The following is a 24,219-nucleotide window of genomic DNA, read 5'->3' as shown; positions in this document are numbered from 1 at the left end:
CCCACTGGTACTCCCAGACTGGGCAGGACAGGGCTACAGTCCCACTGGTACTCCCAGACTGGGCAGGACAGGGCTACAGTCCCACTGGTACTCCCAGATTCGGCAGGACAGGGCTACAGTCCCACTGGTACTCCCAGACTGGGCAGGACAGGGCTACAGTCCCATTGGTACTCCCAGACTGGGCAGGGCAGGGTTACAGTCTCACTGGTACTCCCAGACTGGGCAGGGCAGGGCTACAGTCCCACTGGTACTCCCACACTGGGCAGGGCAGGGCTACAGGTCCACTGGTACTCCCACACTGGGCAGGACAGGGCTACAGTCCCACTGGTACTCCCAGACTGGGCAGCGCAGGGTTACAGTCCCACTGGTACTCCCACACTGGGCAGGGCAGGGCAACAGTCCCACTGGTACTCCCACACTGGGCAGGGCAGGGCTACAGTCCCACTGGTACTCCCACACTGGGCAGGGCTACAGTCCCACTGGTACTCCCACACTGGGCAGGGCTACAGTCCCACTGGTACTCCCAGACTGGGCAGGACAGGGCTACAGTCCCACTGGTACTCCCAGTCTGGGCAGGACAGGGCTACAGTCCCACTGCTACTCCCAGACTGGGCAGGACAGGGCTACAGTCCCACTGGTACTCCCAGACTGGGCAGGGCAGGGCTACAGTCCCACTGGTACTCCCAAACTGGGCAGGGCTGGGCTACAGTCCCACTGGTACTCCCAAACTGGGCAGGGCAGGGCCACAGTCCCACTGGTACTCCCACACTGGGCAGGGCTACAGTCCCACTGGTACTCCCAGACTGGGCAGGACAGGGCTACAGTCCCACTGGTACTCCCAGACTGGGCTGGACAGGGCTACAGTCCCACTGGTACTCCCACACTGGGCAGGACAGGGCTACAGTCCCACTGGTACTCCCACACTGGGCAGGACAGGGCTACAGTCCCACTGGTACTCCCAGACTGGGCAGGGCAGGGTTACAGTCCCACTGGTACTCCCACACTGGGCAGGGCAGGGCTACAGTCCCACTGGTACTCCCACACTGGGCAGGGCAGGGCTACAGTCCCACTGGTACTCCCACACTGGGCAGGGCTACAGTCCCAGTGGTACTCCCAGACTGGGCAGGGCTACAGTCCCACTGGTACTCCCAGACTGGGCAGGACAGGGCTACAGTCCCACTGGTACTCCCAGACTGGGCAGGACAGGGCTACAGTCCCACTGGTACTCCCAGATTCGGCAGGACAGGGCTACAGTCCCACTGGTACTCCCAGACTGGGCAGGACAGGGCTACAGTCCCATTGGTACTCCCAGACTGGGCAGGGCAGGGCTACAGTCCCACTGGTACTCGCACACTGGGCAGGGCTACAGTCCCACTGGTACTCCCACACTGGGCAGGGCTACAGTCCCACTGGTACTCCCAGACTGGGCAGGACAGGGCTACAGTCCCACTGGTACTCCCAGACTGGGCAGGACAGGGCTACAGTCCCACTGGTACTCCCAGACTGGGCAGGGCAGGGCTACAGGTCCACTGGTACTCCCAGACTGGGCAGGGCAGGGCTACAGGTCCACTGGTACTCCCACACTGGGCAGGACAGGGCTACAGTCCCACTGGAACTCCCAGACTGGGCAGCGCAGGGTTACAGTCCCACTGGTACTCCCACACTGGGCAGGGCAGGGCAACAGTCCCACTGGTACTCCCACACTGGGCAGGGCAGGGCTACAGTCCCACTGGTACTCCCACACTGGGCAGGGCTACAGTCCCACTGGTACTCCCAGACTGGGCAGGACAGGGCTACAGTCCCACTGGTACTCCCAGACTGGGCAGGACAGGGCTACAGTCCCACTGGTACTCCCAGATTCGGCAGGACAGGGCTACAGTCCCACTGGTACTCCCAGACTGGGCAGGACAGGGCTACAGTCCCATTGGTACTCCCAGACTGGGCAGGGCAGGGCTACAGTCCCACTGGTACTCGCACACTGGGCAGGGCTACAGTCCCACTGGTACTTCCACACTGGGCAGGGCTACAGTCCCACTGGTACTCCCAGACTGGGCAGGACAGGGCTACAGTCCCACTGGTACTCCCAGACTGGGCAGGACAGGGCTACAGTCCCACTGGTACTCCCAGACTGGGCAGGGCAGGGCTACAGGTCCACTGGTACTCCCAGACTGGGCAGGGCAGGGCTACAGGTCCACTGGTACTCCCACACTGGGCAGGACAGGGCTACAGTCCCACTGGAACTCCCAGACTGGGCAGCGCAGGGTTACAGTCCCACTGGTACTCCCACACTGGGCAGGGCAGGGCAACAGTCCCACTGGTACTCCCACACTGGGCAGGGCAGGGCTACAGTCCCACTGGTACTCCCACACTGGGCAGGGCTACAGTCCCACTGGTACTCCCACACTGGGCAGGGCTACAGTCCCACTGGTACTCCCAGACTGGGCAGGACAGGGCTACAGTCCCACTGGTACTCCCAGTCTGGGCAGGACAGGGCTACAGTCCCACTGCTACTCCCAGACTGGGCAGGACAGGGCTACAGTCCCACTGGTACTCCCAGACTGGGCAGGGCAGGGCTACAGTCCCACTGGTACTCCCAAACTGGGCAGGGCTGGGCTACAGTCCCACTGGTACTCCCAAACTGGGCAGGGCAGGGCCACAGTCCCACTGGTACTCCCACACTGGGCAGGGCTACAGTCCCACTGGTACTCCTACACTGGACAGGGCTACAGTCCCACTGGTACTCCCACACTGGGCAGGACAGGGCTACAGTCCCACTGCTACTCCCAGACTGGGCAGGACAGGGCTACAGTCCCACTGGTACTCCCAGACTGGGCAGGACAGGGCTACAGTCCCACTGGTACTCCCAGACTGGGCAGGACAGGGCTACAGTCCCACTGGTACTCCCACACAGGGCAGGACAGGGCTACAGTCCCACTGGTACTCCCACACAGGGCAGGACAGGGCTACAGTCCCACTGGTACTCCCACACTGGGCAGGGCTACAGTCCCACTGGTACTCCCAGACTGGGCAGGACAGGGCTACAGTCCCACTGGTACTCCTACACTGGGCAGGGCTACAGTCCCACTGGTACTCCCAGACTGGGCAGGACAGGGCTACAGTCCCACTGGTACTCCCAGACTGGGCAGGACAGGGCTACAGTCCCACTGGTATTCCCAGACTCGGCAGGACAGGGCTACAGTCCCACTGGTACTCCCAGACTGGGCAGGGCAGGGCTACAGTCCCACTGGTACTCCCAGACTGGGCAGGACAGGGCTACAGTCCCACTGGTACTCCCAGACTCGGCAGGACAGGGCTACAGTCCCACTGGTACTCCCAGACTGGGCAGGGCAGGGCTACAGTCCCACTGGTACTCCCACACTGGGCAGGGCAGGGCTACAGTCCCACTGGTACTCCCACACTGGGCAGGGCAGGGCTACAGTCTCACTGGTACTCCTACACTGGGCAGGGCAGGGCTACAGTCTCACTGGTACTCCCACACTGGGCAGGGCAGGGCTACAGTCTCACTGGTACTCCCACACTGGGCAGGGCAGGGCTACAGTCCCACTGGTACTCCCAGACTGGGCAGGGCAGGGCCACAGTCCCACTGGTACTCCCAGACTGGGCAGGGCAGGGCCACAGTCCCACTGGTACTCCCACACTGGGCAGGGCAGGGCCACAGTCCCACTGGTACTCCCGCACTGGGCAGGGCAGAGCCACAGTCCCACTGGTACTCCCAAACTGGGCAGGGCAGGGCCACAGTCCCACTGGTACTCCCAAACTGGGCAGGGCAGGGCTACAGTCCCACTGGTACTCCCAAACTGGGCAGGGCAGGGCCACAGTCCCACTGGTACTCCCACACTGGGCAGGGCTACAGTCCCACTGGTACTCCCAGACTGGGCAGGACAGGGCTACAGTCCCACTGGTACTCCCACACTGGGCAGGGCTACAGTCCCACTGGTACTCCCACACTGGGCAGGGCTACAGTCCCACTGGTACTCCCAGACTGGGCAGGACAGGGCTACAGTCCCACTGGTACTCCCAGACTGGGCAGGACAGGGCTACAGTCCCACTGGTACTCCCAGACTCGGCAGGACAGGGCTACAGTCCCACAGGTACTCCCACACTGGGCAGGGCAGGGCTACAGTCCCACTGGTACTCCCACACTAGGCAGGGCTACAGTGCCACTGGTACTCCCAAACTGGGCAGGGCTGGGCTACAGTCCCACTGGTACTCCCAAACTGGGCAGGGCAGGGCCACAGTCCCACTGGTACTCCCAGACTGGGCAGGACAGGGCTACAGTCCCACTGGTACTCCCAGACTGGGCAGGGCAGGGCTACAGGTCCACTGGTACTCCCAGACTGGGCAGGGCAGGGCTACAGGTCCACTGGTACTCCCACACTGGGCAGGACAGGGCTACAGTCCCACTGGAACTCCCAGACTGGGCAGCGCAGGGTTACAGTCCCACTGGTACTCCCACACTGGGCAGGGCAGGGCAACAGTCCCACTGGTACTCCCACACTGGGCAGGGCAGGGCTACAGTCCCACTGGTACTCCCACACTGGGCAGGGCTACAGTCCCACTGGTACTCCCACACTGGGCAGGGCTACAGTCCCACTGGTACTCCCAGACTGGGCAGGACAGGGCTACAGTCCCACTGGTACTCCCAGTCTGGGCAGGACAGGGCTACAGTCCCACTGCTACTCCCAGACTGGGCAGGACAGGGCTACAGTCCCACTGGTACTCCCAGACTGGGCAGGGCAGGGCTACAGTCCCACTGGTACTCCCAAACTGGGCAGGGCTGGGCTACAGTCCCACTGGTACTCCCAAACTGGGCAGGGCAGGGCCACAGTCCCACTGGTACTCCCACACTGGGCAGGGCTACAGTCCCACTGGTACTCCTACACTGGACAGGGCTACAGTCCCACTGGTACTCCCACACTGGGCAGGACAGGGCTACAGTCCCACTGCTACTCCCAGACTGGGCAGGACAGGGCTACAGTCCCACTGGTACTCCCAGACTGGGCAGGACAGGGCTACAGTCCCACTGGTACTCCCAGACTGGGCAGGACAGGGCTACAGTCCCACTGGTACTCCCACACAGGGCAGGACAGGGCTACAGTCCCACTGGTACTCCCACACAGGGCAGGACAGGGCTACAGTCCCACTGGTACTCCCACACTGGGCAGGGCTACAGTCCCACTGGTACTCCCAGACTGGGCAGGACAGGGCTACAGTCCCACTGGTACTCCTACACTGGGCAGGGCTACAGTCCCACTGGTACTCCCAGACTGGGCAGGACAGGGCTACAGTCCCACTGGTACTCCCAGACTGGGCAGGACAGGGCTACAGTCCCACTGGTATTCCCAGACTCGGCAGGACAGGGCTACAGTCCCACTGGTACTCCCAGACTGGGCAGGGCAGGGCTACAGTCCCACTGGTACTCCCAGACTGGGCAGGACAGGGCTACAGTCCCACTGGTACTCCCAGACTCGGCAGGACAGGGCTACAGTCCCACTGGTACTCCCAGACTGGGCAGGGCAGGGCTACAGTCCCACTGGTACTCCCACACTGGGCAGGGCAGGGCTACAGTCCCACTGGTACTCCCACACTGGGCAGGGCAGGGCTACAGTCTCACTGGTACTCCTACACTGGGCAGGGCAGGGCTACAGTCTCACTGGTACTCCCACACTGGGCAGGGCAGGGCTACAGTCTCACTGGTACTCCCACACTGGGCAGGGCAGGGCTACAGTCCCACTGGTACTCCCAGACTGGGCAGGGCAGGGCCACAGTCCCACTGGTACTCCCAGACTGGGCAGGGCAGGGCCACAGTCCCACTGGTACTCCCACACTGGGCAGGGCAGGGCCACAGTCCCACTGGTACTCCCGCACTGGGCAGGGCAGAGCCACAGTCCCACTGGTACTCCCAAACTGGGCAGGGCAGGGCCACAGTCCCACTGGTACTCCCAAACTGGGCAGGGCAGGGCTACAGTCCCACTGGTACTCCCAAACTGGGCAGGGCAGGGCCACAGTCCCACTGGTACTCCCACACTGGGCAGGGCTACAGTCCCACTGGTACTCCCAGACTGGGCAGGACAGGGCTACAGTCCCACTGGTACTCCCACACTGGGCAGGGCTACAGTCCCACTGGTACTCCCACACTGGGCAGGGCTACAGTCCCACTGGTACTCCCAGACTGGGCAGGACAGGGCTACAGTCCCACTGGTACTCCCAGACTGGGCAGGACAGGGCTACAGTCCCACTGGTACTCCCAGACTCGGCAGGACAGGGCTACAGTCCCACAGGTACTCCCACACTGGGCAGGGCAGGGCTACAGTCCCACTGGTACTCCCACACTAGGCAGGGCTACAGTGCCACTGGTACTCCCAAACTGGGCAGGGCTGGGCTACAGTCCCACTGGTACTCCCAAACTGGGCAGGGCAGGGCCACAGTCCCACTGGTACTCCCACACTGGGCAGGGCTACAGTCCCACTGGTACTCCCACACTGGGCAGGACAGGGCTACAGTCCCACTGGTACTCCCACACTGGGCAGGACAGGGCTACAGTCCCACTGGTACTCCCAGACTGGGCAGGGCAGGGTTACAGTCCCACTGGTACTCCCACACTGGGCAGGGCAGGGCTACAGTCCCACTGGTACTCCCACACTGGGCAGGGCAGGGCTACAGTCCCACTGGTACTCCTACACTGGGCAGGGCTACAGTCCCACTGGTACTCCCACACTGGGCAGGACAAGGCTACAGTCCCACTGGTACTCCCAGACTGGGCAGGACAGGGCTACAGTCCCACTGGTACTCCCACACTGGGCAGGACAGGGCTACAGTCCCACTGGTACTCCCAGACTGGGCAGGACAGGGCTACAGTCCCACTGGTACTCCCAGATTCGGCAGGACAGGGCTAGAGTCCCACTGGTACTCCCAGACTGGGCAGGACAGGGCTACAGTCCCATTGGTACTCCCAGACTGGGCAGGGCAGGGTTACAGTCCCACTGGTACTCCCAGACTGGGCAGGGTAGGGCTACAGTCCCACTGGTACTCCCACACTGGGCAGGGCAGGGCTACAGGTCCACTGGTACTCCCACACTGGGCAGGACAGGGCTACAGTCCCACTGGTACTCCCAGACTGGGCAGCGCAGGGTTACAGTCCCACTGGTACTCCCACACTGGGCAGGGCAGGGCAACAGTCCCACTGGTACTCCCACACTGGGCAGGGCAGGGCTACAGTCCCACTGGTACTCCCACACTGGGCAGGGCTACAGTCCCACTGGTACTCCCACACTGGGCAGGGCTACAGTCCCACTGGTACTCCCAGACTGGGCAGGACAGGGCTACAGTCCCACTGGTACTCCCAGTCTGGGCAGGACAGGGCTACAGTCCCACTGCTACTCCCAGACTGGGCAGGACAGGGCTACAGTCCCACTGGTACTCCCAGACTGGGCAGGGCAGGGCTACAGTCCCACTGGTACTCCCAAACTGGGCAGGGCTGGGCTACAGTCCCACTGGTATTCCCAAACTGGGCAGGGCAGGGCCACAGTCCCACTGGTACTCCCACACTGGGCAGGGCTACAGTCCCACTGGTACTCCTACACTGGGCAGGGCTACAGTCCCACTGGTACTCCCACACTGGGCAGGACAGGGCTACAATCCCACTGGTACTCCCAGACTGGGCAGGACAGGGCTACAGTCCCACTGGTACTCCCACACTGGGCAGGACAGGGCTACAGTCCCACTGGTACTCCCAGACTGGGCAGGACAGGGCTACAGTCCCACTGGTACTCCCACACAGGGCAGGACAGGGCTACAGTCCCACTGGTACTCCCACACAGGGCAGGACAGGGCTACAGTCCCACTGGTACTCCCACACTGGGCAGGGCTACAGTCCCACTGGTACTCCCAGACTGGGCAGGACAGGGCTACAGTCCCACTGGTACTCCTACACTGGGCAGGGCTACAGTCCCACTGGTACTCCCAGACTGGGCAGGACAGGGCTACAGTCCCACTGGTACTCCCAGACTGGGCAGGACAGGGCTACAGTCCCACTGGTACTCCCAGATTCGGCAGGACAGGGCTACAGTCCCACTGGTACTCCCAGACTGGGCAGGACAGGGCTACAGTCCCATTGGTACTCCCAGACTGGGCAGGGCAGGGTTACAGTCTCACTGGTACTCCCAGACTGGGCAGGGCAGGGCTACAGTCCCACTGGTACTCCCACACTGGGCAGGGCAGGGCTACAGGTCCACTGGTACTCCCACACTGGGCAGGACAGGGCTACAGTCCCACTGGTACTCCCAGACTGGGCAGCGCAGGGTTACAGTCCCACTGGTACTCCCACACTGGGCAGGGCAGGGCAACAGTCCCACTGGTACTCCCACACTGGGCAGGGCAGGGCTACAGTCCCACTGGTACTCCCACACTGGGCAGGGCTACAGTCCCACTGGTACTCCCACACTGGGCAGGGCTACAGTCCCACTGGTACTCCCAGACTGGGCAGGACAGGGCTACAGTCCCACTGGTACTCCCAGTCTGGGCAGGACAGGGCTACAGTCCCACTGCTACTCCCAGACTGGGCAGGACAGGGCTACAGTCCCACTGGTACTCCCAGACTGGGCAGGGCAGGGCTACAGTCCCACTGGTACTCCCAAACTGGGCAGGGCTGGGCTACAGTCCCACTGGTACTCCCAAACTGGGCAGGGCAGGGCCACAGTCCCACTGGTACTCCCACACTGGGCAGGGCTACAGTCCCACTGGTACTCCCAGACTGGGCAGGACAGGGCTACAGTCCCACTGGTACTCCCAGACTGGGCTGGACAGGGCTACAGTCCCACTGGTACTCCCACACTGGGCAGGACAGGGCTACAGTCCCACTGGTACTCCCACACTGGGCAGGACAGGGCTACAGTCCCACTGGTACTCCCAGACTGGGCAGGGCAGGGTTACAGTCCCACTGGTACTCCCACACTGGGCAGGGCAGGGCTACAGTCCCACTGGTACTCCCACACTGGGCAGGGCAGGGCTACAGTCCCACTGGTACTCCCACACTGGGCAGGGCTACAGTCCCAGTGGTACTCCCAGACTGGGCAGGGCTACAGTCCCACTGGTACTCCCAGACTGGGCAGGACAGGGCTACAGTCCCACTGGTACTCCCAGACTGGGCAGGACAGGGCTACAGTCCCACTGGTACTCCCAGATTCGGCAGGACAGGGCTACAGTCCCACTGGTACTCCCAGACTGGGCAGGACAGGGCTACAGTCCCATTGGTACTCCCAGACTGGGCAGGGCAGGGCTACAGTCCCACTGGTACTCGCACACTGGGCAGGGCTACAGTCCCACTGGTACTCCCACACTGGGCAGGGCTACAGTCCCACTGGTACTCCCAGACTGGGCAGGACAGGGCTACAGTCCCACTGGTACTCCCAGACTGGGCAGGACAGGGCTACAGTCCCACTGGTACTCCCAGACTGGGCAGGGCAGGGCTACAGGTCCACTGGTACTCCCAGACTGGGCAGGGCAGGGCTACAGGTCCACTGGTACTCCCACACTGGGCAGGACAGGGCTACAGTCCCACTGGAACTCCCAGACTGGGCAGCGCAGGGTTACAGTCCCACTGGTACTCCCACACTGGGCAGGGCAGGGCAACAGTCCCACTGGTACTCCCACACTGGGCAGGGCAGGGCTACAGTCCCACTGGTACTCCCACACTGGGCAGGGCTACAGTCCCACTGGTACTCCCACACTGGGCAGGGCTACAGTCCCACTGGTACTCCCAGACTGGGCAGGACAGGGCTACAGTCCCACTGGTACTCCCAGTCTGGGCAGGACAGGGCTACAGTCCCACTGCTACTCCCAGACTGGGCAGGACAGGGCTACAGTCCCACTGGTACTCCCAGACTGGGCAGGGCAGGGCTACAGTCCCACTGGTACTCCCAAACTGGGCAGGGCTGGGCTACAGTCCCACTGGTACTCCCAAACTGGGCAGGGCAGGGCCACAGTCCCACTGGTACTCCCACACTGGGCAGGGCTACAGTCCCACTGGTACTCCTACACTGGGCAGGGCTACAGTCCCACTGGTACTCCCACACTGGGCAGGACAGGGCTACAGTCCCACTGCTACTCCCAGACTGGGCAGGACAGGGCTACAGTCCCACTGGTACTCCCAGACTGGGCAGGACAGGGCTACAGTCCCACTGGTACTCCCACACAGGGCAGGACAGGGCTACAGTCCCACTGGTACTCCCACACAGGGCAGGACAGGGCTACAGTCCCACTGGTACTCCCACACTGGGCAGGGCTACAGTCCCACTGGTACTCCCAGACTGGGCAGGACAGGGCTACAGTCCCACTGGTACTCCTACACTGGGCAGGGCTACAGTCCCACTGGTACTCCCACACTGGGCAGGGCTACAGTCCCACTGGTACTCCCAGACTGGGCAGGACAGGGCTACAGTCCCACTGGTACTCCCAGACTGGGCAGGACAGGGCTACAGTCCCACTGGTATTCCCAGACTCGGCAGGACAGGGCTACAGTCCCACTGGTACTCCCAGACTGGGCAGGGCAGGGCTACAGTCCCACTGGTACTCCCAGACTGGGCAGGACAGGGCTACAGTCCCACTGGTACTCCCAGACTCGGCAGGACAGGGCTACAGTCCCACTGGTACTCCCAGACTGGGCAGGGCAGGGCTACAGTCCCACTGGTACTCCCACACTGGGCAGGGCAGGGCTACAGTCCCACTGGTACTCCCACACTGGGCAGGGCAGGGCTACAGTCTCACTGGTACTCCCACACTGGGCAGGGCAGGGCTACAGTCTCACTGGTACTCCCACACTGGGCAGGGCAGGGCTACAGTCTCACTGGTACTCCCACACTGGGCAGGGCAGGGCTACAGTCCCACTGGTACTCCCAGACTGGGCAGGGCAGGGCCACAGTCCCACTGGTACTCCCAGACTGGGCAGGGCAGGGCCACAGTCCCACTGGTACTCCCACACTGGGCAGGGCAGGGCCACAGTCCCACTGGTACTCCCGCACTGGGCAGGGCAGAGCCACAGTCCCACTGGTACTCCCAAACTGGGCAGGGCAGGGCCACAGTCCCACTGGTACTCCCAAACTGGGCAGGGCAGGGCTACAGTCCCACTGGTACTCCCAAACTGGGCAGGGCAGGGCCACAGTCCCACTGGTACTCCCACACTGGGCAGGGCTACAGTCCCACTGGTACTCCCAGACTGGGCAGGACAGGGCTACAGTCCCACTGGTACTCCCACACTGGGCAGGGCTACAGTCCCACTGGTACTCCCACACTGGGCAGGGCTACAGTCCCACTGGTACTCCCAGACTGGGCAGGACAGGGCTACAGTCCCACTGGTACTCCCAGACTGGGCAGGACAGGGTTACAGTCCCACTGGTACTCCCAGACTCGGCAGGACAGGGCTACAGTCCCACAGGTACTCCCACACTGGGCAGGGCAGGGCTACAGTCCCACTGGTACTCCCACACTAGGCAGGGCTACAGTGCCACTGGTACTCCCAAACTGGGCAGGGCTGGGCTACAGTCCCACTGGTACTCCCAAACTGGGCAGGGCAGGGCCACAGTCCCACTGGTACTCCCACACTGGGCAGGGCTACAGTCCCACTGGTACTCCCAGACTGGGCAGGACAGGGCTACAGTCCCACTGGTACTCCCAGACTGGGCTGGACAGGGCTACAGTCCCACTGGTACTCCCACACTGGGCAGGACAGGGCTACAGTCCCACTGGTACTCCCACACTGGGCAGGACAGGGCTACAGTCCCACTGGTACTCCCAGACTGGGCAGGGCAGGGTTACAGTCCCACTGGTACTCCCACACTGGGCAGGGCAGGGCTACAGTCCCACTGGTACTCCCACACTGGGCAGGGCAGGGCTACAGTCCCACTGGTACTCCCACACTGGGCAGGGCTACAGTCCCACTGGTACTCCTACACTGGGCAGGGCTACAGTCCCACTGGTACTCCCACACTGGGCAGGACAGGGCTACAGTCCCACTGGTACTCCCAGACTGGGCAGGACAGGGCTACAGTCCCACTGGTACTCCCACACTGGGCAGGACAGGGCTACAGTCCCACTGGTACTCCCAGACTGGGCAGGACAGGGCTACAGTCCCACTGGTACTCCCAGATTCGGCAGGACAGGGCTAGAGTCCCACTGGTACTCCCAGACTGGGCAGGACAGGGCTACAGTCCCATTGGTACTCCCAGACTGGGCAGGGCAGGGTTACAGTCCCACTGGTACTCCCAGACTGGGCAGGGCAGGGCTACAGTCCCACTGGTACTCCCACACTGGGCAGGGCAGGGCTACAGGTCCACTGGTACTCCCACACTGGGCAGGACAGGGCTACAGTCCCACTGGTACTCCCAGACTGGGCAGCGCAGGGTTACAGTCCCACTGGTACTCCCACACTGGGCAGGGCAGGGCAACAGTCCCACTGGTACTCCCACACTGGGCAGGGCAGGGCTACAGTCCCACTGGTACTCCCACACTGGGCAGGGCTACAGTCCCACTGGTACTCCCACACTGGGCAGGATAACGCTCCTTTTATAGCGAAGTGCGTCATACATGATATGTGTAATGCTCTGAACATCTCATCTTTACAGTGTGGTGTATCACCTCGGGTATCAACCACTTGAACTCACTGGCAGGTCCTGGTACAGTCTGATCCACCCAGGAGACTTGCAGCTGAGCAGCAGACAGCACAAGCAGCTACGTAAGTATATACCGCGTGCCGACCCTCACCGGGGGGGGGGGGGGGGGGAACGGACGGTTCCCGCGCGCGCGCCTCGACTAATCTTCACAGAAGATGGGTCTCTCTCTTTCTCAAATAAACACACACACTCTTTCACTGGGAATGGGTCCACACATGAACGAACCTCACTAGAGGATGGGTCTCTCTGTCTCTCACTCACACACACCGTCAGTCTGGGGTAAGGGTCCCTCACATACTGGCCTTTACCATGTACTCTCTCTTGGGCAGTGTCGACTGTGGGTCGGCGAAGTGTGGATTTTGTGTACCGCTTGCAACATCGGGACTTTGGATGGGCCTGGCTCTTCACCAGGGCAGAGATGTTCTCCACTACCAGCAGCATTGAGTGCTCACACCTCGTAATCAGGTATACAGCACCCGTCTCTTACAGCACAGAAAACAAGGGAGTGGAGCAGGGTGGAATGGGAGAAGAACAAGGGGTGAGATCGACTGGAGTGGTGGAGAGGGTTGTTTGAGGAAAGGGGGGAGGGGAGGAGGAGAGGGGTAGGAGGGGCGAGGGGAGGGGATGGATATAAAAGACGGGATTCAAGAAGAGGGAGGGAGGGAGTGGAATAGAGAAGGAGGGGTAGAATTGAGAAAGAGTGTGAGAGGAAGAGAGTGGGACAGAGTGAGTTGGGGAAGAGAGAGAGGAAAGGTGGGTGGAACCATGGGGCAGTAGGTGGCACAGGTTGAGGCTTGGAGAGAATCAGAGTGTGGATTGTGCTCATTCTTACCTCCCTTCCTCTTTTCTCCTCTCCACAGTGAGTGTGAAGCCCTTCACCTGCGACAGGCATTGTTCCCCTCTGACCCCTCTCTTCTATTAACTGATACTCCCCAGGTCGCTGGTCTGGAGGTCTTGAGGGCCAGGGACCAGTCACTTCACTGCCCCTCACCCCCAGTCAGTTCCTCATCCCCCCTTGGTGGGTCTCCCAAAGGTAGGTTGGCCTACATCCATAGTCCTGAAGCCAACATCTCCTGGAGCAGGGAGGAGTTTCACACTGTTCCGGGGTCCCCATCCACACCCGTTGGGTGTGCTGTGGTAGGACTGGTCCCACCCTACACCGAGCAGGAGAGGTCCCACATCTGTGTTCTGGCCCAGCATATCCGCCGCCTGGCCGAGGGCTTCAGTGCAGGTCAGGAGATCCAAGGTCAAGCCTGGGGTCAGGAGGTACAAGGTCAGGTCTGGCATCAGGAGGTCCAAAGTCTAGAAGTCCAAGGTCAAGACATCCAGAGTCAGGAGGTCTGGGGGCCGGAGGTCCAAGGTCAGGCTTGGGGTAAAGAGATCCAAGGTGAAGAGGCTGAGGGTGAGGAAGGTGGTTGTGGGGAGGGGTGGGGAGTGGGTGTGTCAAAGTGGCATACAGAGCTTGGACCAGAACAGTGTGAGCAGCGAGGTGCACCCACTCTGCCCCTGTGGTCCAAACCCTGCCCGCAGAAGGATGCTGGAAAGACGAGTCATTCCATCTCCACTAGCCCTGCTCCCTCGCCTTGTGCCCTGGAGATAGGGGTAGTGGGGCCCTTTACCTCTCACCAGGCTTGGGGCTGGTGCAACACTGAACCTAGGGAGCTGGCAGAGCTCATCCTGTCTGGGCTGTCCGAGCTCAGAACCACAACGCAGTCCTGCAGGGACCCAGGACCAGAGGAGGGTCACCAGCCTGACATCTATCGTCGCGACAGTTCCGTCCAAGGTGAGTAACCAAGTGGGTCAGTGCAGACCAAGTCCCTGATCTATCCCTGACCTCCAACCCTGCCCCATCACCATCACCTTCCATCGTCTCCCATCTACACCATGACTTCCAAACCTGTCCCTTCTTTATTGAAACCTTCCATCCTGTCATCACTATGATCTCTCTCCTCATCCTGTCATTCTGTGACCTTTCACCCCATTTCATCTTCACTCTGGTCCTCTCCACACCCTGAATGCCCCATCTCATCCTCCACACAATCCCTCCCTCATCTTCACCTCTGCTCTTCCTGACCACACCTCATCCCATTTTCCCATTCCCCTCACCCACCCTCTCCCCAACTCCCAATCCTATACTGCATTGGTGGTGCTTCTTGCGCCCATGCGGAGCTTGTCAACTTCATCAATTTTACCTCCAACTTCCACCCTGCCCTCAAAATTACCTAGTCCATTTCCAAAACTTTCCTCTCCTTTCTTGATCTCCTTGTCTCTGTCTCTGCAGACAGTTTATCTACTGATAATCTTTTATAAACCCGCTGATTCTCACAGCTACCTGGAGTATACCTCTTCCCACTGTTACTTGTAAAAATGCCATCCTCTTCTCTCAGTTTCTCCGTCTCTGCTGCATCTGCAATCAGGCTGAGGCTTTTCATTCCAGAAATAAAGCGATATCCTCCTTCAAAGGCCATTAATGCTGCCCTCACCTATATCTCTTCCATTTTGCACGTCTGCCCTCAACACATCCTCCCACCACCCCTCCAGGGATAGGGTTCCCCATCCTCACCTACCTCCCCACTGTGTCCAGCACATAATTCTCTGTATCTTCCGCCATCTCCAATGGGATCCCACCATCAAGCACATCCTTCCCTTTCCCCCACTTTTCTGCTTTCCACAGGGATCGTTTTCTACGCAACCCCTTGTCCATTCATCCCTCCCCCACTTATCTCCCTTTGGTACTTATCCTTGCAAGCGGAACAAGTGCTACACCTTCCCCTACATCTCCTCCCTCACCACCATTCAGCTCCCCAAACAGTCCTTCCAGGTGAGGCAACACTTCACCTACGAGTCTTTTGGGGTCATCTACTGTATCTGGTGCTCGCGGTGTGGCCTCCTGTATATCAGTGAGACTCAATGTAGATTAGTAGACCATTTCACCAAGCACTTACACTCCATCTGCCAGAAAAAGTGGGATCTCCCTGTGGCCGCCCATTTCAATTCTACTCCCCATTCCTATTCTGACATGTCAGTCCATGGCCTCCTCTACTGCCGCGATGAAGCCACACTTAGGTCGGAGGAACATCACCTTATATTCTGCCTGGGTAGCCTCCAACCTGATGACATAAACATCAATTCCTCAAACTTCCAGCAGCGGCCCTCTCCTTCACCATTCCCATTTCTCTCTCTCACCTCATCTCTTACTTGTCCATCACCTCCCTCAGGTGCTCCCCACTTCCCTTTCTTCCATGGTCATCTGTCCTCTCCTATCAGATTAACCCTTCCCTAGCCCTTTATCTCTTTCACCTATCAGCCTCCCAGCTCTTTACTTCACCCCCCCCGCCAGTTTCAGCATCACCTACCACCTTGAATTTCTTCCTCCCTCCCCCCCACCTTCTTACTCTGACCTTTCATCTTGTTTCTCTAGTCCTGATGAAGGGTCTCAGCCTGAAACATTGACTGTTTATTCATTTCCATAGATGCTGCTTGACCTGCTGAGTTCCTCCAGCATTTTGTGTGTTACTCTCCAACACCTAACTCCTCATCCCTCACTCTGACACCTTCTCTTACTTACCCCTGGAACAGGACCCAACCAAAAAACATCAAACTATTGTCTCCCGTACCATCACAGCCCTTATCAACTCCAGAGACCTTCCATCCTCAGCCAAAAAACTCATAATTCCCACACCTCTCACTGCTCACTTTTACCTCCTCCCCAAGATCCATAAGCCTGACTGTCCTGGTAGGCCTATAGTTTCAGCCTGCTCCTATCCCACCGAACTTGTATCTGCCTACCTCGACTCCATTTTGTCACCCATAGTTCAGTCCCTCCCCACCTACATCCAGGATACATCCCATGCTCTCCACCTCTTCAATAACTTTCAGTTCCCCGGTCCCAATCACTTCATTTTCACAATGGATATCCAACCTTATACACTTCAATTCCCCATCCAGAAGGCCTCAAAGCCCTCCGCTACTTTCTGGACAATAGACTTCACCAGTTCCCCAACACCACCACACTCCTCAGGTTGGCAGAACTGATACTCACACTTAATAACTTCTCGTTTGGCTCTTCCCACTTTCTCCAGACCAAGTGTGTAGCTATGGGCACTCACATGGGCCCCAGTTATGCCTGCCTCTTCGTGGGTAATGTGGAACAGTCTATGCTCCAAATCTATATTGGTACTGCTCCCCAACTTTTCCTTCGATACATTGACGACTACATTGGTGCTGCTTCCTGCACCCATGCTGAGTTCGTCAATTTCATTGACTTTGCCTCTAACTTTCACCCAGCCCTCAAATTCACTTGGTCCATCTCGGACACTTCTCTCTCCTTTCTCGATCTCTTGGTCTCCATCTCTGGAGATAGACTGTCCACTGACATCTTCTATAAATCCACTGACTCCCATAACTACCTTGATTATACCTCTTCCCACCCTGCCAAACGCAAAAATTCTATTCGCTATTCCCAGTTCCTTCGTCTCTGCCGCATCTGCTCCAAGGATGAGGCTTTCCATTCCAGGACATCCCAAATGTCCTCTTTAAGAATCTTGGTTTCCCTTCTGCTGTCATCAATGATGCCCTCACCTGCATCTCCTCCATTTCCCACACTTCAGCCCTCACCCCATCCTCCCGTCACCACAACAGGGGCCGTGTCCCCCTTGTCCTCACCCATCACCCCACCAGCCTCCAGATCCAGCATATTATCCTCCGCAACTTCCACCACCTTCAACAAGACCCCATCACTAAGGACATCTTTCCCTCTCTGCTTTTCGCAGAGATTGTTCCCTCCGCGACTGCCTGGTCCACACATCCTCCCCACAGATCTCCCACCTGGTACTTATCCCTGCAAACGTAAGTGCTACACCTGTCCCTACACCTCATCTCTTACCACCATTCAGGGCCCCAAACAGTCCTTCCAGGTGAGGCAACACTTCACTTGTGAGTCTGTTGGGGTCATCTATTGTGTCCGGTGCTCCCGGTGCGGCCTCCTCTACACCGGTGAGACCCGACGCAGATTGGGGGACAGCTTCATCGAGCACCTACGCTCCGTCCGCCACAACAGACAGGATCTCCCGGTTTCCACCCACTTCAACTCTCCTTCACATTCCCATTCGGATACGTCCATACATGGCCTCCTCTACTGCCATGATGAGGCCAAACTTCGGTTGGAGGATCAACATCTCATATACCGTCTGGGTAGTCTCCAGCTCCTTGGTATGAACATTGAATTCTCCAACTTCCGGTAATTCCCTCCCTCTCCCTTCCCCATCTCACCTCTACTCTGTCTCCTCTTCTAGTTGCCTATCACCTCTCATGACTCTGCCTTCTTCTACTACCCACAGTGCTTTCCCTTTAGATTCCTTCTTCACCTCTCCTCCTATCCCCTCCCCCACCCCTTGATCTTTCCTCTGACTGGTTTTCCATCCTCCCCCCAACCTTCTTTATAGGGCCCCTGCCCCCTCCTTCTTTAGTCCTGATGAAGGGTCTCGACCCGAAATGTTGACTGCTCCTTTCAACGGATGCTGCCCGACCTGCTGAGTTCATCCAGCTTTTTTGTACATGTTGATTTGACCACAGCATCTGCAGTGAACTTTGTGTTTATCATCCCTCACCATCCCCCCAACTCCTGATCCACCTTCAGTCCATGTCTTCTGACCAGTCACCCTCATTTCCCAAATCCCCCATCTACGTACCCACTCCCCCATCTACGTACCCACTCCCCATAACGCAAGTCTGGATGAAGGATACCTGTTGTCTTCGGTCACTTGTGCTGCACTATGTTTGTGCCTGGCCACAGGGTCATGGTCATTCACCCTTTCTTCCTGGTCAAAGCTTTACAATGTCAACTGTGCTCTGTCACGTGTACTGACTGGGCACTACTGGATACCAGTTGTACCAACTCCTCCACTGGACATCAGTTTAATGATATTGATCATAGATGAGGTGTTTCCATAGGGTCTGTTTCTATGATTAGATGTCATGTGTACTGACTATATAGAAGGCAACATTACTTGGACTCTGCACACTGTGAGACTGTGTTTTTATTACATGTGGTGCTATGTGAGTGGATTGTACACTATATGTACTCAAAATAATTAAACACCGCTGTACCTAGAATATATAATTGGGCATCGTCTGTACTTACTCAACATTATTAGACTTTGTCTGCCCTGGCTGTACACTATCGATACAATGTACACTATTCTGGCCTAATCCTTCTAGATATTGCCTGTACTGCCTTCACTGACCTGCTGAGCCAGTGTACAAACTAGGCAGGTCAGGCACTTGTACTCAGTTCACACCCATTAGATGCTGTGGGTACACTAGTAGACATTGTTGTGCCCTTTTAACACTATTAATTCTAACTAAGACAATCCCATCTTTTATCTTTCAGATTGGGCCCTGGAGTTGTCCATGTTTTAAACCAAGTCTGTGACTTCCTCCAGTATGGCACATTGCCATGTGTGTGAAACTGCTGGACAGATTCACCTGAACAACCTTGTCTCTCCGAAACAGAGAACACTGTATCAATGGTTCCAGTGCTCAGCACAGCACCGTCTCGTGTGTGTGTACGTACGTGTCTGTGCATGCGTGCTGAGATTACAGGAGTGTCAGTGACAGCTGAGAGGGCTGGTGTAGTGGGTAGTGTGCTGTAGTAGCTCCTAACCAAAAATACACCAATAAGTTCTGTATCAGCCTGTAATGAACACCTTGTGGTAGAATACCATGTAGTGCAAAAACCAATAATTACTAAGTGATGAAATACCAGGTTTTACTTCAGAATCTTCAGTGATTCTAACAGACGATAAGTTGTAACTAATAATTAGTGACAAAACAGCAGACACATTAGTAATCAGTAATACAGCAATTTAAAGGTAATATAGTAGTTATTAAAAGAATAACATGGCAGCAACAAATAGGTTATTAGTGACAGTTAACCAGTGTGTGACTAATAATCACCAGTTAAGGAGGAGGTACTTTGATGGCAGATCAGTAGTTAGTCAGCAGTGTGACAGGGAGGGTGTCACTGAGTCATACCTTAGCAATAGAGGTGTAGTCTGTACCTGTCTGGTCTGAGTTATGATGGACTGTGAGCTGCCCGACACTCTCTGTGGTCGGTCACCTGGCGGAAGGGCTTTGCTGTCCCTGTCTGCGCTAGTCCAGAATGGAGTGATAGTGGTCCCTGAATCTACAGAGTGGCTGAACAGGGACCACTGAAGTGACGGGCTGCTCTCCTGTCCACATCTGATGTCTCACTGCCAGAGGCTTGCCTGTTTGAGCTGTGGGTGTTGCAATCTCTCCGCACCAGGTTGGAGTGGGAATCCAATTATTGTTGTCACAAGTCCCAAGATACAGTGACAAACCTTGTTTACATGCCATTGAGGCAGATCATTCCAAACACAAGTACACTGAGCTAGTCAAAAGGAAAAAGAGAAGGCAGAATGTAGTGTCACAGTAACCATCAGCACTGGTAAACAAATCAGTTGCAAAGGCCACAATGAGGTGGATGAGCAGATCAGGAGTTCACCTTTTATCTCAGAGGGCCATTCAACAGTCTCATTACTATGAGACAGAAGTTGCTCTTGATCCTGGGTGGTTTGCCTTCTCAAGCTTTTGTATCTTCTGGGAGGGGGAAAGAAGAGATAATGACTGGGGGAGAGGGGCCCTAGATTGCACTGGCTGCTTTTCCATGGCAATCAGAAGAGTAGACAGTTACTGCAGCTCCTGTCACTCTGCTCGCTCTATAAAAAAATTACACCGCTCTACTGAATGGGAAGGAGATGAATAAAGATATATCTGTACCAAAGAAAGCTGTGTGGCTGGCGTCAGTCTCTTACTATGGGTTACACAGGTACCACAAAGAGGTGTGTCAGTCCCCCCAACAACACCCTTTCTCCCCAGAGAAGGCTTTTGTCACGTTAGCCTACATATATCAATGCATTGAGTACTGGAGTTGGAATGTTACGTTGAAATTGTATGAGACATGGGTGAGGCCTAACTTGGAATATTATGTGCAGTTTTTGGTCACCTATCTACAGGAAAGATATAAATAAGATTGAAAGAGTGCAGAGAAAATTTACAAGGATGTTGCTGGATCTGGAGGACCTGAGTTGGGACATAGAAGATTGAGGGGAGATTTGATTGTGATATACAAAATTATGAGGGGTATAGATAGGGTAAATGCAAACAGGCTTCTTCCACTGAGGTTGGGTGAGAGCACAACTAAAGGTCGTGTTTTAAGGGCAAAAGGTGAAATATTTAAAGGGAACATCTTCACTCAGAGGATGGTGAGAGTGCAGAATGAGCTGCCGGCGTAAGTGGTCGATTTCAGCATTGAAGAGAAGTTTGGATAGGTACATGGATGCATGGATGGGAGGGATATGGAGGGCTCTGATCTGGGGGCAGGTCAATGGGACTAGGGAGATTAATGGTTGGGAATAGATTAGATGGGCCAAAGGGCCCATTTCTGTGCTGTGGTGTTTACAATGTTGTCCCAGTTCTGATGTTACATCTCATCAGGCAAAACATCGTGAGGTGTTCTAGGGGATTATTATCAAACACAGTTTACACCCAGGCATTCTGCAACATTTTAGGTCAGGATACCAAAGTGATTCATTTCTTGCTGTGACATGGTGACAGTGAAAATATTTGGTTTGCATGGCATCCAAGCAGATCATTCCATACACAAGTACATCAATATGATTAAATAACTGGGGATAAAAAAAAACAGAATGCAGGATATTTTAGAACACTACAGCACAACATCAGGTCTTTTGACTCGCAGTGTTATGCCAATCTAATTAAAATAGTAATAAATGCCTGACGAAACTAATCTCTTCTGCTTACAAAATGCTCATTCTCTGCACATTGGTGAACCTATTTAAAAGCCTCTTTAACATCAGTGTTTTATCTGCCTCCACCACCACTCCTGGCAACTTCTGTCAGGTTACCCTTAGCTTCTGCCACTCCAGAGAAAACAGCCCAAGCTTGTCCAACATCTCTTTATAGCACATAACCTCTAATCCAGCAGTACGCTAGTACGTCTCTTCTGCACCCTCTCCAAAGTCCCCACGTCCTTACTGTTATGAATGCACCACAGCTCTGAGGGGCCGAAGGGGCGGGGGAGCCCCCTCCTTTGTGAGAATCGCAAGAGCATTATTGGGTTGGCTCAGAGGACCCAAGAAATGAGAGAGACCTGGCCATTGTCTCCTGGAGACCACGTTTATGGATTGGGGACTATGCTACGTGCAAGCCCTCGGGCAAAGTGGGCTGGTTGAAAGAGGGATGGCATCATCCCAACCTGATTGACATCTGAGACCCCGTGAGGAAGTATAAAAGAGGGTCTGGGGCAGGGGTCAGCAACCTTTACCACTGAAAGAGCCACTTGGACCCATTTCCCACAGAAAAGAAAACACTGCGAGCCGCAAAACCCGTTTGACATTTAAAATGAAATAACACTGCATACAACGTTTTGTTTTGCCTTTATGCTATGTATAAACAAACTATAATGTGTTGCATTTATGAAATTGATGAACTCCTGCAGAGAAAACGAAATTACATTTCTGCATGCAACAAAAACATTTTGAACTCCGAAAAAAAGACGTTGGGTTGAAGGTTACTTTTAAGTAAAATACTCAACGTCTATTTGAGTCCTTCTTGTATTTATGAAAAACGGCAAACTTAAATTTGCCGCCAGCAGCAAAACAAAAATAACGTCAGCCAGCTGTCAACCTGAAAAATAAAAAGACTATTTCACTGAACAATGAAAACATATGAATATACGTAAAATAATAGGCAATTAAAATATTTATCATACTTGGTCAGGTTGACTCACACCTGACAATGCAGTCGTATTCAGTAGAGATGGATCGATGCTTAGGGGAGTGACCGGGAAGGATAATGTGTTTTTTTCCTCTCTGAACTCACAGAAGCGTTTCCCAAACAATGTTTGCATTGCGATGATTGCAGAATGTAAATACTCTGAATTTATCATGTCGTGACCTTGTTTGAACTCTCTCAAATTGGGGAAGTGAGACAATGTGCCTTTCTGTAAATCTCTGGCAAGCACTGTCAACTTGCGCTTGAATGCCAAAACATCCTCCAACATGTGCAGGGCTGTACGTCCTTTCCCCTGAAGAGCTGTGTTCAGCGTGTTCAGGTGCGCTGTCATGTCTACCATGAAGTGTAGCTTTTCCAGCCACTCTGGCTGTTCCAGCTCAGGAAAGGTGAGCCCTTTGCTGCCCAGGAAAGTTTTCACTTCTTCCAGACACGCGACAAAGCGTTTCAGCACCTCCCCTCTGGACAGCCAGCGATAAAAACACGTTGTAGCGGTGTGCTACACGCAGTCAGTAAACTGCAGTCAAAGATAGCTTTATTCGAACTAAACAGCCTTGCTTTTAAGCCTCCCTCAACCCGCCCCCCATGGGCGCGGATGCTGCAAAAGACACGTACTCACAAACCCCCGTAGGCTATCTCCCTTAGCCTGAACGCTGGTTAATTGTGAGCCGGTTCGGATGTGTCAGGAAATGGGTCGCCACAACGTCTTATTTAGATTGTACAAGATCACCATAATCTTCAAATTTAGAATTACATTTCAAAAACTAACAAACTAACATAAAATACATTTTAATTAAATACTGACCAATTATTTCCCAAAGCAACAGGGAGCCGCAGCACAGACGTAAAAGAGCCACATGTGGCTCCGGAGCCGCGGGTTGCCGACCCCCGGTCTGGGGGAACAACCCCTTTGAGACACACCAGAAGAAACGCTAGCGATCCCGCAATAGTGGGAAGCCATTTGAAGGAAGCCATGTGTGTTTGGTTCCCTTGCCTGGGGGCTGGTGGCTGGTACCATGGAAAATGACTTGGAACTAACAACGGGGAACCCACTCCCCCAACGCAACGGATTGGCCTCATAAAAGTCCCGGGCAAGTTTAAAACCGTCTCTCTTAAACCCAAAAAGCTGCAGCTTGAAAGGACAGTGACTTTTATCTTTCCATCGGACAATACAATATCCCCTAGACAAACGATAGAGCTATTGCTTAATGGATGATTATTATTATACCTGCGTTTTTTAGATTGAGTATTGACGACATATTTTATCTGAATGTCTGTATTAATCTTATTTTTGTGCCCTTTATAAATAAAGACTTATAAAAATAGTACCATCAGACTTCAACGGGCCTCTCTATCTTTGCTGGTAAGTGACCCAGTTACGGGATTATGTAACATTACTAATAATGAAGCTGCCAGATATGAATGTGGTACTCCATAAGACAAAGGAGCAGAATTAGGCCATTCAGCCCATCGAGTTTGCTCTGCCATTTCATCATGGCTGATCCCGGATTCCATTCAACCCCGTAAACCTGCCCTCTCACCAAATCCCTCGATGCCCTGACCGATCAGGAATCTATCAGTTTGAATATACCCACAGATTTGGCCTCCACTGCAGAATGTGGCGGTGCATTCCACAGATTTACTGCTCATTGGCTAAAAATTTCCTCCTTTAAAAGGTTACTCCAGATGCGGCCTAACT

At 55.8% G+C, this 24,219-nt stretch overlaps 1 protein-coding gene across 1 annotated transcript in view; it reads left to right on the top strand.

The window, feature by feature from the left end:
* Positions 1-22,675, top strand: part of npas4l (neuronal PAS domain protein 4 like) — a 105,402-nt gene extending 82,727 nt beyond the window's left edge. The window contains exons 7-10 of the mRNA XM_059982549.1: positions 12,639-12,748; positions 13,016-13,151; positions 13,547-14,469; positions 19,078-22,675. Coding sequence (XP_059838532.1) covers positions 12,639-12,748; positions 13,016-13,151; positions 13,547-14,469; positions 19,078-19,106 — 1,198 coding nt within the window. The 3' untranslated portion in view covers positions 19,107-22,675. The remainder of the gene's footprint in view (positions 1-12,638; positions 12,749-13,015; positions 13,152-13,546; positions 14,470-19,077) is intronic.
* The last annotated feature ends 1,544 nt before the right edge of the window (positions 22,676-24,219 follow it).

This window comes from Hypanus sabinus, chromosome 10 (genome assembly GCF_030144855.1).
Source record: "Hypanus sabinus isolate sHypSab1 chromosome 10, sHypSab1.hap1, whole genome shotgun sequence".
Lineage (NCBI taxonomy): Eukaryota > Metazoa > Chordata > Chondrichthyes > Myliobatiformes > Dasyatidae > Hypanus > Hypanus sabinus.
The sequence above is the reverse complement of the archived record's forward strand: the minus strand, read 5'-3'. Positions and strand labels throughout refer to the sequence as shown.